General features: G+C 29.0%; 1 protein-coding gene across 1 annotated transcript in view; it reads right to left on the bottom strand.

The window, feature by feature from the left end:
- Nucleotides 1–18,642, bottom strand: part of LOC100214157 (eukaryotic translation initiation factor 4E-1A) — a 22,796-nt gene extending 4,154 nt beyond the window's left edge. Inside the window, exons 1-5 of the mRNA XM_065798002.1 lie at nucleotides 18,331–18,642; nucleotides 5,892–6,101; nucleotides 4,801–4,914; nucleotides 3,948–4,087; nucleotides 2,219–2,273 (exon numbers count right to left, since the gene is read on the bottom strand). Of these exons, the coding sequence (XP_065654074.1) occupies nucleotides 2,219–2,273; nucleotides 3,948–4,087; nucleotides 4,801–4,914; nucleotides 5,892–6,101; nucleotides 18,331–18,393 (582 nt within the window). The 5' untranslated portion in view covers nucleotides 18,394–18,642. The remainder of the gene's footprint in view (nucleotides 1–2,218; nucleotides 2,274–3,947; nucleotides 4,088–4,800; nucleotides 4,915–5,891; nucleotides 6,102–18,330) is intronic.
- Nucleotides 18,643–20,784: the final 2,142 nt, after the last annotated feature.

The raw sequence follows: 20,784 nt of genomic DNA, 5'->3' as shown, positions 1-20,784 counted from the left end.
CGGATTTGTAGTTGTAACATGTTATAAGCATAAAATATAGTAAAAGAAAAAATAGTGAATAAATATTTTCGTACTTATTAACAATCATTTTGTTACTATATTTTATGTTTATACATTATTTAAAACACACACACACACATAAAATATATATATATATATATATATATATATATATATATATATACATATATACACACATATATATACATATATACTCACACACACACACTATCCTCCAAAACATTTGCAACCAAATAAAATAATTTTTTTTTTTTACTTTGATTACTTATTACAGCAATTTTGTTTTTTTAATTACGCTTTAAATGAAAAAAATGGTTAATGTTACACATATAAGAAAAAAGATTTTAACATAAGACTACTCGAAAAAAATAAACGTTAATTTTTGTTTGTATTGATATTTTAACGCAAAAACGCGGTCCTCCAAAACATTAGCAACTTTTTTAAAACTACCCTAAAAAATGGTAATATCAATAGTTAATGGCATATCCTTTACTTTTTAGGATCAAGGAACATCTTCTCGGCATAGACTCTACGAGTTTATTAATTTTTTCTTGTGTAATCTCATTCCACGTGGTTTCAATAGCTTTATATAGCTCATCAGCGTTTTTGAAGGGTCCTTTGTGTTTTAGGGAGAGTTCAATTTGGTACCATAAGTTTTCAATTGGGTTGAGATCAGGTAATTGAGCTGGTCATTTGATTACTTTAATTTGATTTGTTTTAAACCATTCTTCAGCGAGTTTAGAGGTGTTTTTGGGGTCGTTGTCTTGTTGAAATGTCAAAAAAAGAGGCATATTATTATCAGTATGAGGAACCACTTTTTCCTTGAGAATATCACAATAAACATACTGATCCATAATGCCATTTATTTGTTAAATAGATCCAACTCCACTAAAACCAGAAAAACAACCCCAAACCATTGCACTTTTTCCACCACCATCCTTGATATTCCTCTTGTGTATTTAGGATCTAAGCATTTACCTTTAGGTCTGCGTAAATTTCCATCAGGACCTTTCAAATTGTACTTTGATTCATCGCTCCAGAGTACTCTATTCCAATCATTTATAGTCCAGTCTCTATGAGAATTTGCAAACTCAATTCTAGCTTTTCTATTCTTCTGAGAAAGGAAAGGTTTTTTTGTTGCTCTAAAGCTCAAAAGTCCTGAAATTTGTAACCATCTACAAACTGTATTTTGAGACACGGAGAGTTTCAGTTTTTTAATAGTATCATTAGCGCTGTTAAGTATCAATAGTATCATTAGCGCTTTTTTTTAACATGATAAATAATTTTTCGATTGGTGAAACAACATGTTTTGAGTGGTCTTCCGCCCTTATGTTCTGTTTCTAAAGGACTACCTTGATTAAATCGCTTGATTATTCGACATACAATTGACTTGTTAATGGAGTATTTCGTTGCGATTTCCTTTTGTTTGACTCCTTTCATGTAATCTTTTACAATACGTTCTCGAAAAGCTAAATTATACTTGTTTCCTGCCATTATAATCCAAAACAGCATATATATGCGATCTTAAATTAATATTGTAATAATTGCAACACTCCATATTCATCTCTGGACAAAAATTAACAATTAGTTGATTCTCATTGGTTAAGTACTATCAATTCCCTTGGGCATTATTTCCACATTTGTGCTGCTAATTATCCTTGAGTTTTTGTGAGTAATTATAAAAAGTTGCTAATGTTTTGAAGTACCACGTTTTTGCGATAAAATACCAATAAAAACAAAAACAAAAAAAAAACAAGTTTATTCATTTTCAAGTAGTCTTATTATGTACAAATCTTTTTTCTTATATGTAATATTAAGCATATTTTGTATTCAAAGCGTAATTAAAAAAATAAAATTGCTGTAATTAGTATTCAAAGTAGAAAAAAAGCATGGTTGCTTGTGTTTTGGAGGACAATATATATATATATATATATATATATATATATATATATATATATATATATATATATATATATATATATATATATATATATATATATATGTATATATATATATATATATATGTATGTATATATATATATATATATATATATATATATATATATATATATATATATATATATATATATATATATATATATACACACAAACACAACAAACACGCAGATTTTGTTTACTAGTTATATATTGTTTATTAAATTTAAAGATTAAAAATAAGTACAAAATAGAAACAAACCTCATAAGTAATAAGATATTTTTGAGATAGGGTCAATCTTTCTTTATAGCAGCGCCTGAATTACAAAATAAAATTATACTTGATAAGATTAAACAAATAATTTATAAGATAGGTATAAATTAGTTTAGTTTAATATATAACAGAGTAATTAAATATAGGCTACTCTTGTGCATACCACTACTAATTGATACTTTTCATCAACAACAACTAATTGATACTTCTCAACAACAACAACTTATTGATACTTTTCAACAACAACAACTTATTGATACTTTTCAACGACAACAACTAATTGATACTTTTCATCGACAACAACTAATTGATACTTTTCATCGACAACAACTAATTGATACTTCTCAACAACAACAACTTATTGATACTTCTCAACAACAACAACTTATTGATACTTTTCAACGACAACAACTAATTGATACTTTTCATCCACAACAACTAATTGATACTTTTTAGCAACAACAACTAATTGATACTTTGGCCTGCAACACCTATATGAGAATTTCACTTACAATACCGGATTGATAATTTTACATGCAACATCAGTCAACATCAACAACAGTCAGTATAACAACAATACTTTTATATACAACACCTGTTTGATGCTTTTAACCACATCTTTTTCAAGTAATATTTGTGAGAATCACACAACTTGAAAGTTATTGAAAATTTGTCTCAAAAAATTTTATTATATATTCTTTGCATCTCATAATATTCAGAGGTCTGTATATTAAAAAGAGTACAAACAGGTTGTTTCTATTTTCATAAAGGTATAAAAAATAGACATTGTTAAGCTATATTAAAAAATAAGTCTAATTTTACTATTTTCTACTCTATGTTTTAAAATTACTAAATTCTTTGTTTATACCAACAGAGGTGTATTGTAAATTAAATTAAAACTTAAATAACTTAAAGAAATTAAACTTGTAGAAATTAAACATTTCTACAAGTTTAAACCTGAGGTTGAATACCAAACACAGAATAATAAAATAGCTTTGTGTTTGAAACAGATTTTTAAACTTTTTGTTTGTATATTATTTAAAAAAAAGTATTCACAGAAGGCTGAAACAGCTTTAATTAAAAACAACAGAAAGTTTGACAAATTTACATATGCTTGTGGCGAAGAAAGTTTAAATATGCAGCTGATTTAGTGTGTTCAAATAGAAATAGTGACATATTATTACAAAAAGATTATTATGCATTTATCAATTTAGCTATTATTAAATCTATTTTTTCCATGTCATCATTCTTATGTTTTGAATGTTGCAAACCAGCATTCTGAGCTCTATCTTGTTTATGGAAAAAAATAATTTGCACAATAGACTTTTGGTGATAATAAAAAAAAGATAAATTAAGAAGTTTTAGAAGATAAATTAAAAATTAAGTATTATATAACACAAGTCTAATACTATTGTAATAAATTAATATAATAAACCAATACTAATCAGTACTTTCAGCATTATCATTTATGTTTCATTAGGCCTGCAATATAAGATATACTAATCAGTACGAAGGGTGTAAGAAAAAAACTTCACATTTCTCAATATTTTTATCTATCTTATGCTTCTGCTCAAATAGGTATGAAAAATCATTAATATGAAACTTTTTTTAAAGATGTTAAGTTTAAACTTGTTTTCTTTGTTTTCTAAAAAAGAGAAACTATGATATAACTGTTTTCTCCTTGCACCCTTAATATCTTATAATAAAAGAAAATTACCCTATTTTTAGTACAGAATCTACATTTTCAGCTAGAGAAGTCCACATAGCCAGTTTATCACCTTTAATTCTAATATTAACAACTGCTCCACAAACTTGATCAGAATCATCACCAAAAGCTTCTCCAATTAAGCATAACAGCTTGAATATAAATATAATACTTTGTGATTTAAAAAATAATCAAATTCATTCCAATTTTTTTTACAAAATATCTTTAAATATATATAATTTATAACTATAAGAACAAGTTCAGAAAATTAATTATTATTTATTTATTCATTATTTAAAAATCATTTTTACTAAAAAATAAATTTTTACTGAAAACTTTGATGAAAATCATTTTTACTATAAAAAAAAAAAAAAAAAAACTTTGTAGAGTAACAGTAAAAAGATTCACTCTATTCAATACAAATCGAACTTAAAGGGATCCCAAACCTCTGAGACATGTTGTGTTTATATAAAGAGAATAATAAAAAAATGTTTGGGCTAAATTTTTTAAATTAAAACAAAAGAATAAGTGAATATAAAGAAAAACTAACTTTTTTATTTTAGTCAAAGCTTGCCTTCTCTGTTTTATTGTAGGCCTTGTTTACATAATTGATCACTTATGCAAACAAAATCAATGATGTCATGTACTGAAACTCTTACGAATAAAACTCGCTTGAATAAATTATCAAGTTTGTAGATTGCGGCCTATATTATGCTGACTTTTAGGCCTACAATAAAACAGAGAAGTTGACGAATTTGTATAAAAATATATTAAGTTCGATTGAATGTTTGCATAAGTTCAGTTTGCTGAGCCAATTTAATAATAAAAAAATAATATATTATTTGAAAATAAAAAAACTACTTACTGTTTCTAACCATAGTCTATCAAGATCAGTTGTTCGTTGATTTCTATTTAAACTAACAAGCCACCTTCCGCCCATTCTGTTTCTTGCATCCTCCCACATTGGTTTAATACCCTCCTATAAAATAAAAATAAAAAATTAATTAAGAATGATATACTGATATCACAAAAAAACATATATAAATATATGTACACAGAAGTGTACAATGGTTATTTAGAAGTTTGAGTTTTGACACTTACAGGTATTGTGCAAACTCCAAACTTGTATGTTTATGCTTACGTCAAATGAGAATGTTTAGCAAAGAATTGCGATGATCAGAGCTTGGAAACAAAAAAACCTTATCTTTGGGCCCAACCAGCCCATAATCTGAAAGAAACAAGTTTATAAAATATTTTCTCTACTATTTTTATCTAAATTTATATTCATCAACAAAATTCAAATTTTATGCAATAATCTTTTATTTTTTGAAAAAATATGAACATACAAAGTTATAACCCCCCTCAACTTGAGGGGGTTGTTAACTTTGCTGGGTCATAAAATTAAACACCAAGAGATTAAAGCATAGCATTTGTTGATGAATATAAATTTAGATAGTAAAGATAATAAATTTAAAATAGTTAAGAAAATATTTTAAAAAGGCAATGTTCTTACAATAAGGGCTAGGTGCGCCCAAAAATAAGGGTTTTTTTTGTTTCCAAGTGCGAAAAAATTGCAAAAAATTAGCAACTTTTTGCAAAACATTCTCATTTGACATAAGTTTTAACATACAAAGTTTAGAGTTTGCACAATGCCTCTAATTAAAACTTAAACATCTAAAAATCAAGTGTACACCTCTGGTATAATACTTTTACATAGATATGCATTCAACTATACAGATTATTTATTGCATAGATATGTACAGAACTACAAAAAGATTTGAACAGAAACATTTGAGGTTAGAGAAGCTAAAAGGGGTAGAAGTAACAAAAATAGATATGTACAGAACTACGAAAAGATTAATTAAAAACTTAATTTATATATTATGGAAAGGAAAACAATTTGAAAAATATGAAAAATATAAGCTTCATACGAAAACTTTTAAATATGACACATACCTTAAAAAGAGCATAATCACAACCAAGAGTTAATTTGCTAGCTAGTTGAATATGATTATATATTGCCCAAAAGTCTTCCACTGTTTCAAATGTTGTGACAACACGCTGGTTTGCTTCCCAAGACTTACTTTTTTCATTTTTATAAAACCATAAAGCCCACGTATTCTGAAGTGGATGTTTTGAATATATCTCTTTTGATAATTGAACATCCTGAAATATAGCAATATAGTTAAATACCTGATTAATATTATTTTGGTTCAATGGTTCAATAAAAAGTTCAGTAAAAAATCATCGAAAAACTTCAACAATTTCAGATAAGTTTATATCAACTGTTTGATCTGCTATTCAAACAATTGATTAAATTTTCTCTAAACTCTTTTTTAGTAAAATCTGTTTTAAATGTGAGAATTTAGCTGCACATGAAATACCAATGACGAGGTGATACTGATATAGGCATCTGTGGGGGCTTCAGTACATGCCTCAAAATGAAAGTTTTGATAAGCATTATTTATTGCTTATCCAAACAAAATGAAATTCAGAACAAAATGAAATTCAGAACACTATAAAATTCAGCACCCTTTAATTGTTAATTATTTAAAAATTGTTTAGCAGATTTTTGTAATTTTTTTAAAATAATGAAATTAATTGAATTGATTATTTCAACAATTTTTTACAAATTTTATTGGACGCTTAGATACAAACTGAATATTTTGTGAGTACTTGATATCATCAGCTGAATCTTACTTTTGAGTTACTTTTTTTAAAGCTGCTACCAATTTTTCTTAAAATCTTTTATATTTGATGCTAATTTCTTGTGTTTCAATAAGATTTTATCATTTTAATAAATGGCAAAAGGCATTTCACTAAGCAGTCTTTTATACAAACCCGCTTTTGAAGTTTTTTGAGTAATATATGGTTTACTTTTCAAATCACAACAGCATATAGCTTGCCTGGAACTTGGGAGCAAGTTTCTCAGTTTGAATATACTTGAATTTCTTGGCATATCTACCTTTTGACTCGTAAAAATATTGGCAACCTAGCAATTGTGAAAAGTAATTTTTGCAATAGGTTTTACTGTCTTCAATTATGCACAAGTTTTCTCAGTTTAAAAGTTTATATAGCTATTTTATATAAACTTTTATGCAAGATCTCTTTGTGACTGACATGGATTTGTCTTTATGACATGAATAATAGATTTATATTTAACTTCAATAGATTAAGTCTATTTATATTGCCACAAAACAAATCTAACTGAGAATTGAGAAACAGTGGTCAATTTTAAAATGTCAACTTGTGACAATGAAGGTTGTCCAAGAAAATTTCTTTTGGTTTAATATTTGTTTACTAATTTTAATCCGATAATGATAACCAATACTTATTACCATTACAATGAAACAAAAATTTCATTGTGTTCAACCAGTAAAAAAAAACTTTATTAATAATTTTTTTTTACATTTTATGACAAAGTGTCTGGATTAAACTCAGCATAAAATTGAAGTGAGCAGAATAAATAAGGAGGGCCAACCTCTGAATTTTTGGCTTTAATAAATGTACTTCACATAGACTGAAGCATCCACACATAGTTATCTTCACTGATATTTAATAATAAAACCTTTACTGTGAGAAGGTAAAATATTTAAAATAATCTAATGATCTTAGATAAAATATGACAGTCAAAATGTAAATAGTTTCAATAATAAATTAAGCAATAATAAAATAACACTGCTTTTTTTTGCAAGTGCCTTCTTATATGAACACAAAAAAACTTGCTTCTACAGTAGATTGACTAGATTCAGGATAGATTTGTGCTCCTTCAATTGTTTGCCTCATATTTTCTGCAAAATATTGTTGTGACAAAAGTGAATGCCCTCAACATATATATTTTTTCAATGCTTTATTTACCAACATATTATGTGGTGTTTTCATTTAAGACACCAAACCTTTGCACACCACCACCTTAAATTATTACCCTTTTTCCAAACTTTGCAGGTATTTCTTTAAACCATGTCCAAATTGCATTCTCTTTTTTACCAGCACCAGATATTTTTTTTATTACAAATTATATTTTATTCTAACTTAAAGTAACATTAGTAAATAGCTATAATTTTAAATGATACTTAACGATACTACTTTTTAAATGATACTTAATGATACTACTGTGATCAAAAAGTAAGGTGAATTTTTTTATAAAATGAAAAATCTTTATTTATTCTTCCAAATCTGTATCGTCCCCCTCAAAATAATCCCCCCCGGCCCCAATGCACTTTTGCCAACGTTTTTTCCAGTCTTTGAAGCATGCCGAAAAGTCCTCGGTAGGGATAGCCTTCAATGCGCGTGCCGATTCACGTTGGATCTCTTCAATGGACTCAAAACGATTTCCCCGGAGTGGTCTCTTGAGCTTTGGGAACAGCCAGAAGTCACACGGTGCTAAGTCGGGCGAATACGGTGGATGTGGAGCAATATGGGTAGTTTTTGGCGAAAAACTCACGAAGAACCAGTGCTGTGTGCGAAGGTGGTGCAAAATGCAAGAATTATTGGCCCATAATTCCGGTCTCTTTTTGCGAATAGCTTCACGCAAACGTCGCATAACGCCTAAATAATATTCCTTGTTGACAGTTTGGCCAGTTGGAAGGAATTCGTAGTGCACGACACCACAATAATCAAAGAAAACAGTCAACATGACCTTGATTTTTGAGCGACTTTGACGTGGTTGCTTCGGTCTCGGCTCGCCTTTTTCACAGTTTTCACTCGATTGGTCGGTTGTTTCAGGGTCGTATGCGTAGACCCAAGTCTCATCGCCAGTAATAATTTGTTTGTAGACGTCTTGATAGTCAGAAAGCATTGCTTCACACGTTTTAACGCGACGCTCTTTTTCAAAGAAATTGAGAAATTTCGGCACCAAACGTGATTTGAGTCTTCTGTGGCCCAATTGATCCTTCAAAATCGCTTGCAATCGAAGGCCTTTTGCAACATTCGATACGTTTCAGCAGCAGAAATATCATTCCGCAAACAAAATTTAATAGCACTTCTTTGCTCAACAAAATTAGACATCGTGAAAATCCCCGAATGCACTTTTGGTACTTCAGAAAAAAGCGTAAACAAAAAAAAATAATTATGAGTTTGACATGTAATTTGGCGCAAATGTTAATGACATTCCTACCAACTTAAAAATAAAAAAGATTGGACGATTCGAATAAGGCCGGAAGTTTAAATTAAAAATTCACCTTACTTTTTGATCACAGTAGTACTTTTTAAATTTCTTTTAAAAAAAAACTTACTTATATTTGCTATACAATTTTGAATAAAATTCTGAATAAAAATAGATTTAATGAAATTAATAAAAACTAACTTAAAAATCCTGAAATATGAACCGATGAAATATAAAAAGTAAAAGATATGCACAATTTTTTATTTTTTTTTGTTCTTTTATTACAAATCAATGTCTAAAATTTATTACTATAATATATAAACAAACTACAATATAAACTATTTTAACATTTTAATAGATTGAAGAACAATAATTCGCAGAAAAAAATTTGTCATCTAAAAGCACTCTAGAGCCTTAGGGAGGTGAAATTAATGAAGAAGAAAAAAAAAAATTCCTAAATAAACAAAATTGACATACATTCAACACATTCATTATCCTTAAGAGAGGCTTGTATAAAATTGTTGACCACTATAACTAACTAAACATAATACATGTTTTTGTTGGCAATAAAGAGGCTCAGGCTTGTTTTTGTTCATGCTGCCTTACAAAATATTCACAAGATTAACAAGTGAATACAATTAAGGTACGCATATTTAAATAGCTTTTGATTTACATTTGTCTCTGACTGGAACTTTGTTAATGTTTCTTTCTAACCAGTTTCAAAAATTTGAATTTAAAATTGATGTATATTGGTTATTGATCTATATATGGATGTAAATATATGGTTTTAATAGTGCCTTATGAAGGCATAATCACATAATATTAGATGTGATCACATACCCCTGGTTCCTAACATATGTACAGAGTGTCCATAAAATATTGCAGAGTGTCCATAAAATATTGGTTCCTAACATATGTACAGAGTGTCCATAAAATATTGCAGAGTGTCCATAAAATATTGGTTCCTAACATATGTACAGAGTGTCCATAAAATATTGCTACCAAAACTTGCTACCAAAATACTTTGAAAATCAATTTTTTGCTATTGATCACAAATGCCCAACAAAGTACTTTTTTCACAACTTTAAAACTTAGAAGACTTTACTTAAAAAAACTGACTTCTCACGAGGATCGCAACTATGGAATTCTACCCTTAAAGAGGAAATAAAAAACATGAAGTCATTAAACTCTTTTGAAGCAACAGTCAAAAAGAAAGGGTGTCAAAACAAGATATGGAAGTATTTCTTGCTTACGCTGATGATAAGGTAATATAGTAGACAAAAACATGCCAACTTACAAACGATGTAGGAGAGTCTTTATTACAAAAAGTTGAAACATTTCTAATTTCATAAAAATATTTAAAAAATTATATTAACTTTTTTAAACCATTATTAGTATTATTATTACTTCAATAATTTTAAATAAATTTTATCAAAATAAAACCTAACTTTTTTTAGGACTCAAAAACCTTTTTTATAATTAATATACTCAAATAAGATGCTGACATTTTAAAAAGTCCAAATGTTTAATAACTAATTCTTAGTGATTGAATTATAACTGGTTGACTTGCTTTTTCCTTTTTCAAACATAAGCAATTTGTATTAGTATTAAATTTATGAAATATATTTTTTAATTTTATTTTTTCTCCCTTCTTTAAACTAAATATAGTATCTACAAATAAATCAACGATTCCAAACCATAGGCATTTAATTTTAGCAACTAGCCCACAGACTTGACACAGGCATGGTTCAAAGTTAATAAATTTATTTCAGCGCAATTACTATACTGTTATTAAGCTTTTTACATTCAAATAAATTTTAAGTAATTAATTTTTAATTCAAAACAAAAAAAATGAAGGCATTTATACTTCTTAATATAAACTTTAAGTATGAAAAAGTTTCGCACAAATTAAAAAAAAATTTTTTTTTTTTGAAGTAAGTTAACATCAATATATTGTTTCTCTGAAAAATCATCAGTAACCAAATAAATCATACAATTACTATATAAAAATTAATTTTGAATATATTGTGATCCACAATCACTTTTTAATCAACCATATTTTCCTGAATAAATAATGATCTAGCCAAAATAAACAGAAAGTCTTTAAGCATTAAGTACTACATTTAAAACAAAAACATCTATATTTTTTATTTCTATAATACTTTAGTTAAGAAAAAAGCAATAAACAATTTCTGGTGCCAAAATTAGATCACTATCAAACCAGCAGTACCAAAACATGTCTGGGTTTGTCTATGGCAATAGTTAAATCTGGGAAATTAAAAAGCAAAGATGTTTAAGCATGCCTAGAAGAAGTTTGTTCTGTGATCTTTAAGCCAAGATTTACAAAGATATTATTAAAGATCAAAATTTTTTTAATTATGAAGTTGTTTATATTTTAAGTAATACATTAAATTTTTTCTTTTTTCAAAATTAAATAAAATATGCATATTTTGAATTTTCTTTATAAAAGGCTGTTCTTAAAAATTTATTCAATTAGAAACATAGTTTTAGTTACATTACAGTTCTATTATAGTTTGTTACACAAAAAGATGTAGCAAACTATAATAGAACTGCTTAATTTTTTTTTATTGTCATTTGGGAACATTTATATTTTTAACACAGTCATTAATTTAATTTTTATTTAAAAAAAAAAATGCTTTAGGGGCTGCCCATTAATTATGTCAACAATTTTTTAGCAATTTTTACCTCCCCCTCCCTCTTGTCAACAACGTGTCAAACTTTCAGAGACCCCTTTTAAAATTCTATCAACAATTAATTACCCCCTCCCCTTTCTTATGTAAAATTTAAAAAAAAAAAGAAAAAAAAACTAAACATTTTAAAATTGTGATTGTAGTAGTAGTTTACAACTTCAAGAAAAAGTGTTTAAAAGTAAAATGCTTAGAAAAAAAAACTTAATTCAACTTTTAACTTATAAACATTTAAAAAATATATAAACCCATTTAAAATTACTAAGGCTTGCTTTGAACGAAAAGTGAATAGGAGTAAAGTGATTACTACATGCAACACTATTGGTTTAAACTTCTTTCAGTGCATGATAGAAGGTAAAAAAATTAAATTCACTCAACTTATTGAAGAACTGCAAGTGGATATTATGTCAATAATAAAAAAAATCATTCCAGTTATGGAACTTAAAAGAACAAAGAGAAACATTAAAACTTTGATAAAGGACAGTATTCGTGATGTTTTCCAAAATTCATACTATGATAAAGAAACCGTAACTTTTGAAATTTTTGATAAGATTTTCAAGATCTTTTTTAACAAAACAAGTTTATATTTTTATGTTGTTATGTTACGATTAATAATTGCAAACTTAAAAAATATATATAATTAATCTGAAAGTTATGATATATAAATATATATAATATATAAATATATATATATTTATATATTATATATATATAAATATATAAAATATATAAATATATATATATTGTTTATACGTGGATAACGTTAGCATTTAGGTAATTTGGGATAACGGTAGTAACCAATGTGCCCGTCAACAGACCTACTCCTAGATAATGTTAAATATTTATAATAATATTTTTATCATATTTATATGTACAAAACATGTCACAAAACATGAATGTACCAATCCTCCTTACTTTAACTTTAGACCTAATCCAATTCCACATTGAAAGCAAACTAATTCTAATAGAGTCTAGCATAACAAAATAATGCATTTGATAATTTGTATAAAAAAAGGGGTTAACAATCTTTTAGGACGAAAGACTTAAAGTTTATAATTTATAAAAACTTTCTAGTTTTTAAAAAGCTAGTAATTTTTTTTCCTCAATATTATAATAGTATTTGTGTATGGAGCTGGAGAGTCACATTATAACATTGAAATTTTAACATCAATTGTTTATACCAGGGTCGACAACCTGCTTACAAGCAGCAGGTTGCCGATTCTGGTATAAACATTTTAATAATGTAGATTATGCACTTACATAAATTTTTATTTGTTTTTACATCAGGCCAACAAACACAAACTTTGAAAAAATAATAGTGTTATGAGTAAACATTTTGCCTGTGCTCATTTAGTTCTGTATGTGTCAGGTATTTTTAAAGCACAACACGGTTTTAAAAAAGTAGAATATAGAAAATATCATTAAATACTAAAGGTTGGGTGAGTATGTAACACAAAACAACAAAGGCTGCCTATTTTTCTTTTTTTTTTTGAATTTAGTTAGTTTATCATATTGGTCAATAATTTAAATATTTACAAAAATCTGTAATAAATTTATAGACTTTTGAAAAATCATGAATATTCTCTATGTTTAAATTACCAACAAAGATGTGCTGCATCAGGCAACTCTATACTAACCAGAGATGCGGAGTCCCAAATAGGACTCCAGATTTGAAAGTTACAAAAAGATTACTTCATCCTAGTTTTTGGTATTCAGGAGCTCTAAAAATATAAATAAAGTTATGGACTATTGATAGAAATAAAATTAAGACTTTTAGGTTAGAGGAACAATCATTTTTTGAACCCGGAGTCTGTAGGTATAATGGCGACAAGGACTCTGGGACTCCAGGCTTAAAAACAATAAGTTTCAAGTCATTAAATCTCATGAATTTTTTTCTTATATCAGATCATAAGTCAACAAACATGTTTAGAGCTTCTGGACACTAAAGACTTGGAAAAAGTAGAGATATAAAGCCGGAGTCCTTTTGGGACTCCGCATCCCTGATACTAACAGCCTTAAGATACTGTAATTAGTGTAAATAACTGTATTATATATAAATTATTGTTGTGTTGCGACAGAAGGAACGTTGTGTTTGTGTCATTTATTACATTGTATATAACGTTTATAATGTTTATTATACCCTCGGGTATAAAAAACAATGTCGCTGTACCAGATCGCTGAAAAATCAAGAAGTTTGGTAATTTTACGTCGTAAAGAATCATGTTTTGTTAGTTGCATGAATCCTGTTGCCATCAGTCCGAGGCAGGTTCCTCAAGGACGCGGAAAAAAGACCATAACTTGCTACCATTGCGGCGAGGATGGACATATCAGTCGAAATTGTAGCGAAGAAATTGACAAGAAGAGGTGCTTTGTATGTGGAATGGACAATCACCTGGCCCTGCACTGCTATAAAAAGTGTACGAACTCAAAAAACATGGAAGGGAAGCCGTTTTTGTGCGAGCGGCTTCCCACAAAATTTAAAACCGCTAACTCTCTGCGTAAATGTTAATGGAAGAAAAATAAAAGCATTGTTGGATACTGGATGCTCCAAATCCATTTTAAGTCGGGAAATTGTAAACGCAAAAAATATCAAACTTGCAAAAGAAAAGGTTGTTATGATGAATGGAAACTCAATTGAAATAAAACACCAGATTGTTGTTAATCTTTCTATAAATGATACCACCATCGATTTGGAATTTGAAGTTGAAGTTGAATCAATTTGTATCCAGTCATACTGCAGATGGCGATGTTTGCAGTACCAAACTTCGCAACTGGAGAAAGTTGGGAGAAAATCTTGAGATAATTGACTTGAAGAAAGCGTACCTGCAAATTCGTGTCGACGAAGCATTATGGAAATATCAAGTTGTGGAATATGAAGGGCAGTGTTACTGTCTAACAAGTTTGGGTTTGGTTTAAATGTGGCGCCCAGAATAATGACTAAAATCTTAAAAAAGGTATTATCCTTAGATAAATTTGTCGAGTCTGGGACGGATTCATTTATTGATGATATCATTGTCAATAATAACATAGTTTCAAGTTGCAGAGTTCAAGAACTCTTGAAAAAATATGGCTTGGATTCTAAGCCATATTTTTTCAAGCCATATTTTTTCATATATTGCCAGAAAAACTTGTTGGTGGTTGTGTGCTACCAAGTCCGTTGGAAACGTGACAACATACCCAAAGTTCCAGAAGGAAAAATGACACGTCGGCAAATCTTTTCTTGGTGCGGACAGCTGACCGGACATTTTCCAATAGCAAATTGTCTGCGCCCTTCGTGCAGCTATCTAAAAAGAGTTTCGAGTAGTTGTGGATGGAACTCTTTAGTGAACGAACGAGTTGTTAAATTAGTAAGCAGTTTGAATAAAAGACTTACAAAGGAAGATCCCGTTCATGAGTCATGGAACGTCAAAAACATTTCTGAAGAAACAGTGTGGTGCGATGCAAGCAGTTTAGCTGTTGGCATAGTTTTGGAAGTGGCTGGGGAAATAGTAGAAGACTGTTCGTGGCTGAGGAAACAAGATGATACGGCTCACATTAATCTTGCAGAGTTAGAAGCCGTGATAAAAGGAATTAATCTAGCAACAAAATGGGGATTCGAATGTATTAACATAAAGTGTGATTCGGCTACTGTTGTCGGTTGTTTGAGCTCCTTAATTATCGGTGACAAACCCGTTCGAGTACACGGTCTTGGAGAACCACTTGTCCGTCGCCGGTTGTCGTTAATTGAAGACCTTATGAAGGAGTGCAATATAAAATTAAAACTTTTCCTGGTAAAGTCAGTAGAAAACAAAGCCGATGCTCTTACGAGGGTACCACAGAACTGGCTGCATTTAAACCATTCTGCAATGACAGCAAACACTGTACCGCCTGATGTGAAGTTGTTTCATAATCTTCATCACTTTGGAGTCAATCGAACACTTTATTTGATGAAACAGACATATCCGAAGGAGAAAGTTTGCAGAAAAGACGTTGAATCAGTCATGAAAGGATGCAAAAAATGTTTATCGGTGGATCCTGCGCCAATTAGATGGGAAGAAGGAAATCTTGAAGTTGGAAAGAGCTGGCATCGTTTGGCTATTGACATAACCCACTACAAATCAGAGATTTATTTGTCTATTATTGACTGTGGAAAAAGGAGCAAGTTTGCAATTTGGAGAAGGCTACAGAACGAGAAAGAAACAAAAGTGTGCTTCTAATTAGAAGAAATATTCCGAGAAAGAGGACCTCCATGGCAAGTTCTACTTGACAACAGCAAGACTTTTCGCTCAAAACTCGTTGGTGAATTATGCGCAGAATGGGGAGTGTCCATCCTGTTTCGTTGCACTTACAGACCATCTGGAAATGGAATTGTTGAACGTCATCATGGCACAATCAAGCGCGTGGCAGCCAGAAGTGGCAAAGACCCGTTAAAAATGGTATATTGGTATAACATAGCTCCCAGAAAGAATGGCGAGGAAACAACGCTCCCTTACAAAGCTATATTTTCCTACGAGTGGAAACCACACACATTTTCTGCCAAAACTAACGTGGAAGTTCTCCACAACTATACACAAGGACAAGAAGTATTTGTAAAACCACCTGACTCAAAATGCACGAGCGAATGGAACAGAGGAAGAGTCTCAGATGAAGGACGAGGAGTTTCGGTAGAAATCAATGGATTGCCGAGACACATGTCAGACATCCGTCCTGCTCCCATTGTAGCTGACTTGTCTATCAGAGAATCGGAAGAACCCATCGCGGATAACCTGAATCTCCGAAGATCGACGCGAGTGCGGAGGATTCCGAATAAGTATGCGGACTTTGTGATCTAGAGATCAAGGGGTGTTGTAATTAGTGTAAATAACTGTATTATATATAAACTATTGTTGTGTTGCAACAGAAGGAACGTTGTGGGTGTGTCATTTATTACATTATATATAACGTTTATGTTTATTATACCCTCGGGGGTATTTGCAAATGTATATATATTGAGTAAAGATATTTACAAAGCGTGCAAGAAAAACAAATATAGAATTAATATTACAGATACTATTGCACATCTGCAACACAAGTATCATATTTTAAGAACATAATAGAATACTGGAAATATATGTGGAGAGAGTTTATTTCCAGTTATCATTTAAAAATTCTCTTTTCTAGTCGATTTTTGAAAATGTTGATGAAAGTTGCATCAATTACTATTTGCAGCAAAGTATTCCACTGTAACACAACACGGTTCGTGAAGAATTTCTCTCTTAGCATACAATTGAGTACTCTTTGATTATGACTACACATAATATACTTTGACAACGATGGACAATTGAATAATACATGAATGTTTATTTCATCAAATTCACACATGAACTTGAACATCATAATTAAATCACCTCTTATTCTTCTTTCTTCAAATGTTGTAAGACCTAACATGACTCTTCGCTGCTCGGCGGTGCAATGCTTAATCTCAGAAATGGTTTTGAACCTTTTTCTAGTGCTTCTGTGTCTGCCCGTTGGTAAGGTGACAACTCTTGGATAGCGTACTCTAGGTGAGGACGAACATACGTGTACACTTCTTTCTACACTGAAAAACTAGGGCTGCGAAAAGTTTTCTTCAGCCTCTCTAAGGAGCAGTTAGCGTTCACCCCAGCTGCTAAAACTTGAGCATTACATTTAAAATCATTTGAGATAAGAACTCCAAGATCTCTCTCTAAATGAGCAACTTTGATTGCAAGTGGCAGGCCGTCTGAACCTGACATGTAATAGTCTTGTTTTGATATCTTTTTTCTTGGCCAGTAGGCATGCCTAGTAATTAAGTAAGTATGCATGACTATTAACGAAGTAACTAAATTTATTTTTAAAAGTAACATTGCTGAAGTCAACTTTTCTTGACCTTCTCCTTGTCAAAAATTTCTGAACCCCCTCCCTTTATTTTGTTGATGTAATTAATGGAGACAGCCCCTTATTTAGAAAGTTTAAAATTCTTACTTAATGAAGTTAAACAGCAACAAAATTTGAATTCTGAAAACAACATTATTTTGAGCACTGTGAAGAATGACAAATACAAGATCATAATTTTTGTTTTAATCAAAAACCTAAAGCTATTGCTTTTAGTGCATTTTAAAAATTTAAGACAAAAATGTTATGCACAAACTTGAGTTTTATTATGAACTTAAAAGTTAGAAGCATTTTTTTGTTAAAATAACATTAAACTTTATTAACTCCTTTAGCCCAAACCAAAATGTTTAGTTATTAAAAATGTATCACTGCTCGATAAAATAACAATAATAATTAGAGAATTATTTAAATCTTTAAAATACTAAAGATAAATAAAAATATAAAATAACTAAAAGTGTTTTGGTTTAGGCACAGAATACCAATTTTTTTTTAAAATGAGGTTCTTAGATAAAATGTTCGACAGAAAAAATGTAAAAAAAAATATATTAACAAGACTGCTGTGACAAATGATTGATGTCAAAACCAAAACTAAAAAAATTCTGGAATAAACTAGATGCTTAAATGACTTTTCTGTTTTACAATCAAAGAAAAGCGTAGTGAAATAGAAATCAAATTCAATGTATACATTATAAAATTAAACAAAAAAGTTTACCTGATTGTTTCCAAGTTCTTGTTCATTATTTAAATCATCCATATCAAATTTTGTTTCAACCATAACTATTTTTTAGTGTAAAAAGGGGAGGGGAAAGGAGTTCCTGCTAAACAGCCCAGTAACTCCCTATTACTCGATATATAGATACAAATTAAAATCTTTTAGGGAAGTAAAACAAATTATTGTGACAAATCCAAAACGAATTACTATGCAAAGAAATATAAACCATCTATATCGCAATCAAATAATTTTGGCAATATCTCCTTATTAGTAATTTAGCATACGCACATGAGCGTAATTATTAAGATTTATAATTACGTACGCGTAAAATCTAATAAAAGACTGGGTTGGCGCATGCGCTAATTGTTTAACAGTGTTTATAAACGTAACAATAAATTTAGTTTACGTAAGTTGAATGCATTCCCTCCTAATAGTTCTAAGAAAAAAAATCATTCTGCGAATTTGATACAAAGAAACGCAAGCAATTATTTGCGATTTTTATTTCTATAAAAACATATTTAAATTATGATTTTTAAAACAACGTCTTGTATCTAGTGTCTAATGCATTTTTAAAGAAGGTAGTAGATAAAGCTGTTTAATTGAAGACCTATTATCTAAACTCGGTGCCATGAAAGATCATGAAAAAAGATATTTGTCTGTTGTATTAAAATACATTAAGTAAATAATAAAATATTAACAAATAAAAATGATAAACTTAAAAAAATATATAATAAAATCTGTACAATAAATCTGTTAAAGTTCGTTAATATATTAACAAAGAAAAACGTTAATACTAAATCAGATATTTATCCGTACTAATTCGATACCATCGCGCATAGAAAACCCTCAAGCATTGGTACTTATACTAATTGCATTACCATTTTTAAAATGATCAAACGCTTTGTACACATACTGCACTAATGATGGTTAGAAAAGTTTTTGCAGAATCCATTATTGCTTTTATTAAAAGTACAACATTATCGATTGTCTATAGGAGAACATTATAATGAAGGAAGTTGACGCACAACTTATTGTATATTGAACTATGATAGATGAAAAAATCAAACCATTATTTCCACAGCAAGCAAGCTTTTTCCAATTCTTTTCAGTTTGTGGTAAATCTTCAATCCAAATGAAAATTATATTTTAGTAGTTCAAAAACGAACTCTAGCAGACAAAACCCGACATAGCATTTCTACTTTGCATGATTGGATTAGATTTTTAAAATGTATATTTTATATTTCAAATCATATGAAATTAAATAGCAAAAAAGTTTTCTAATAAATGAGGAAGGATGAATTTTAAGCTAGATTTCAAAAAAAATTGGGTCTTGTCTTAGATCAATCAACGAAAAAAGTGGTTACACAGCTAGGCTTTTTTTTTTAACCATACGTTACGATCTTAGCTAATACAATCAATATAATAAATGTAGGTTGCTCTATGCAGACTTATACCCATCCTTGAAAATTAAAAAAAAAAATTTACATCAATAAAAAAAGTCTACGCTAATGTTAACAAAATGTCAACGATTAAACACTCAACGTAAAATATACTTATAAATAGTATCCTTTTTGTTAACTTTATTACTTGTTGATGAATATTTAATAGATTGAAAGTTTACAAAATTTTGTTGTAAAATTCAAGATTTTTTAAAAACTAAAAGTTATTTTTTCAGCAGGTAATTCGAAATGTTTATTTTTAAAAGCGGTATGAGCAATTTTTTTTTTTGAGTGTGCTTAAATACATAATTTTAAGTAACTTAAAAAACAAAAAGTAATTAATAACAAATATTTATATAAAAAAAAAGGTTTAAAAAGTTTTTGATTATAAATTAACTAAAATATATTTTGCGGTACATACAATACAAAACGAGCACAATAATAAAATGCGGCACATAAATACAAAATTCCTTATACAAAGTTTTAAAAATAAAAGTCTACGTATTTTTAAATTATCATAAACTGTTTCTAAAAAAAATATATTTAATTTGTAAGCGAAACTATAATATTCGAATTATTTTTACAATTGGTAATTGGTGTAAATAGCGTAAATGGTAGACGAGTATTGAACAGCTTTTCCTTATATTTATATATCCTGCATAAAGTTCATTTTACGTATCACATAATGTATAACAATTTTATTAATGATCATAGTATTTTTTGTTTACAAACCCATCTGTATTTTATTTTTGAGTTTGATAGAGTTGATAGCAACATAAAGTTTAAAACCCATTTTTGTTGCTTATTTATGAAAACGTTCTTTACTTATAAAAACTTCATTGTTTAAAATTGATTTGTAAAAGGAAGTTAGAAGATGAAGGTTGCGCAATTAATTCCTAGAGGGCGCAAGAAAAAACAACAAAAACACTCTAAAAAACTAAAATGATTTTTGAAGGTTTGCTTAAACCACTTAAACACATGCCTAATCAAATAATATAAATATGAAAAAATTATA

This window comes from Hydra vulgaris, chromosome 05 (genome assembly GCF_038396675.1).
Source record: "Hydra vulgaris chromosome 05, alternate assembly HydraT2T_AEP".
NCBI lineage: Eukaryota > Metazoa > Cnidaria > Hydrozoa > Anthoathecata > Hydridae > Hydra > Hydra vulgaris.
This window is presented reverse-complemented; position numbering and strand designations above follow the sequence as displayed.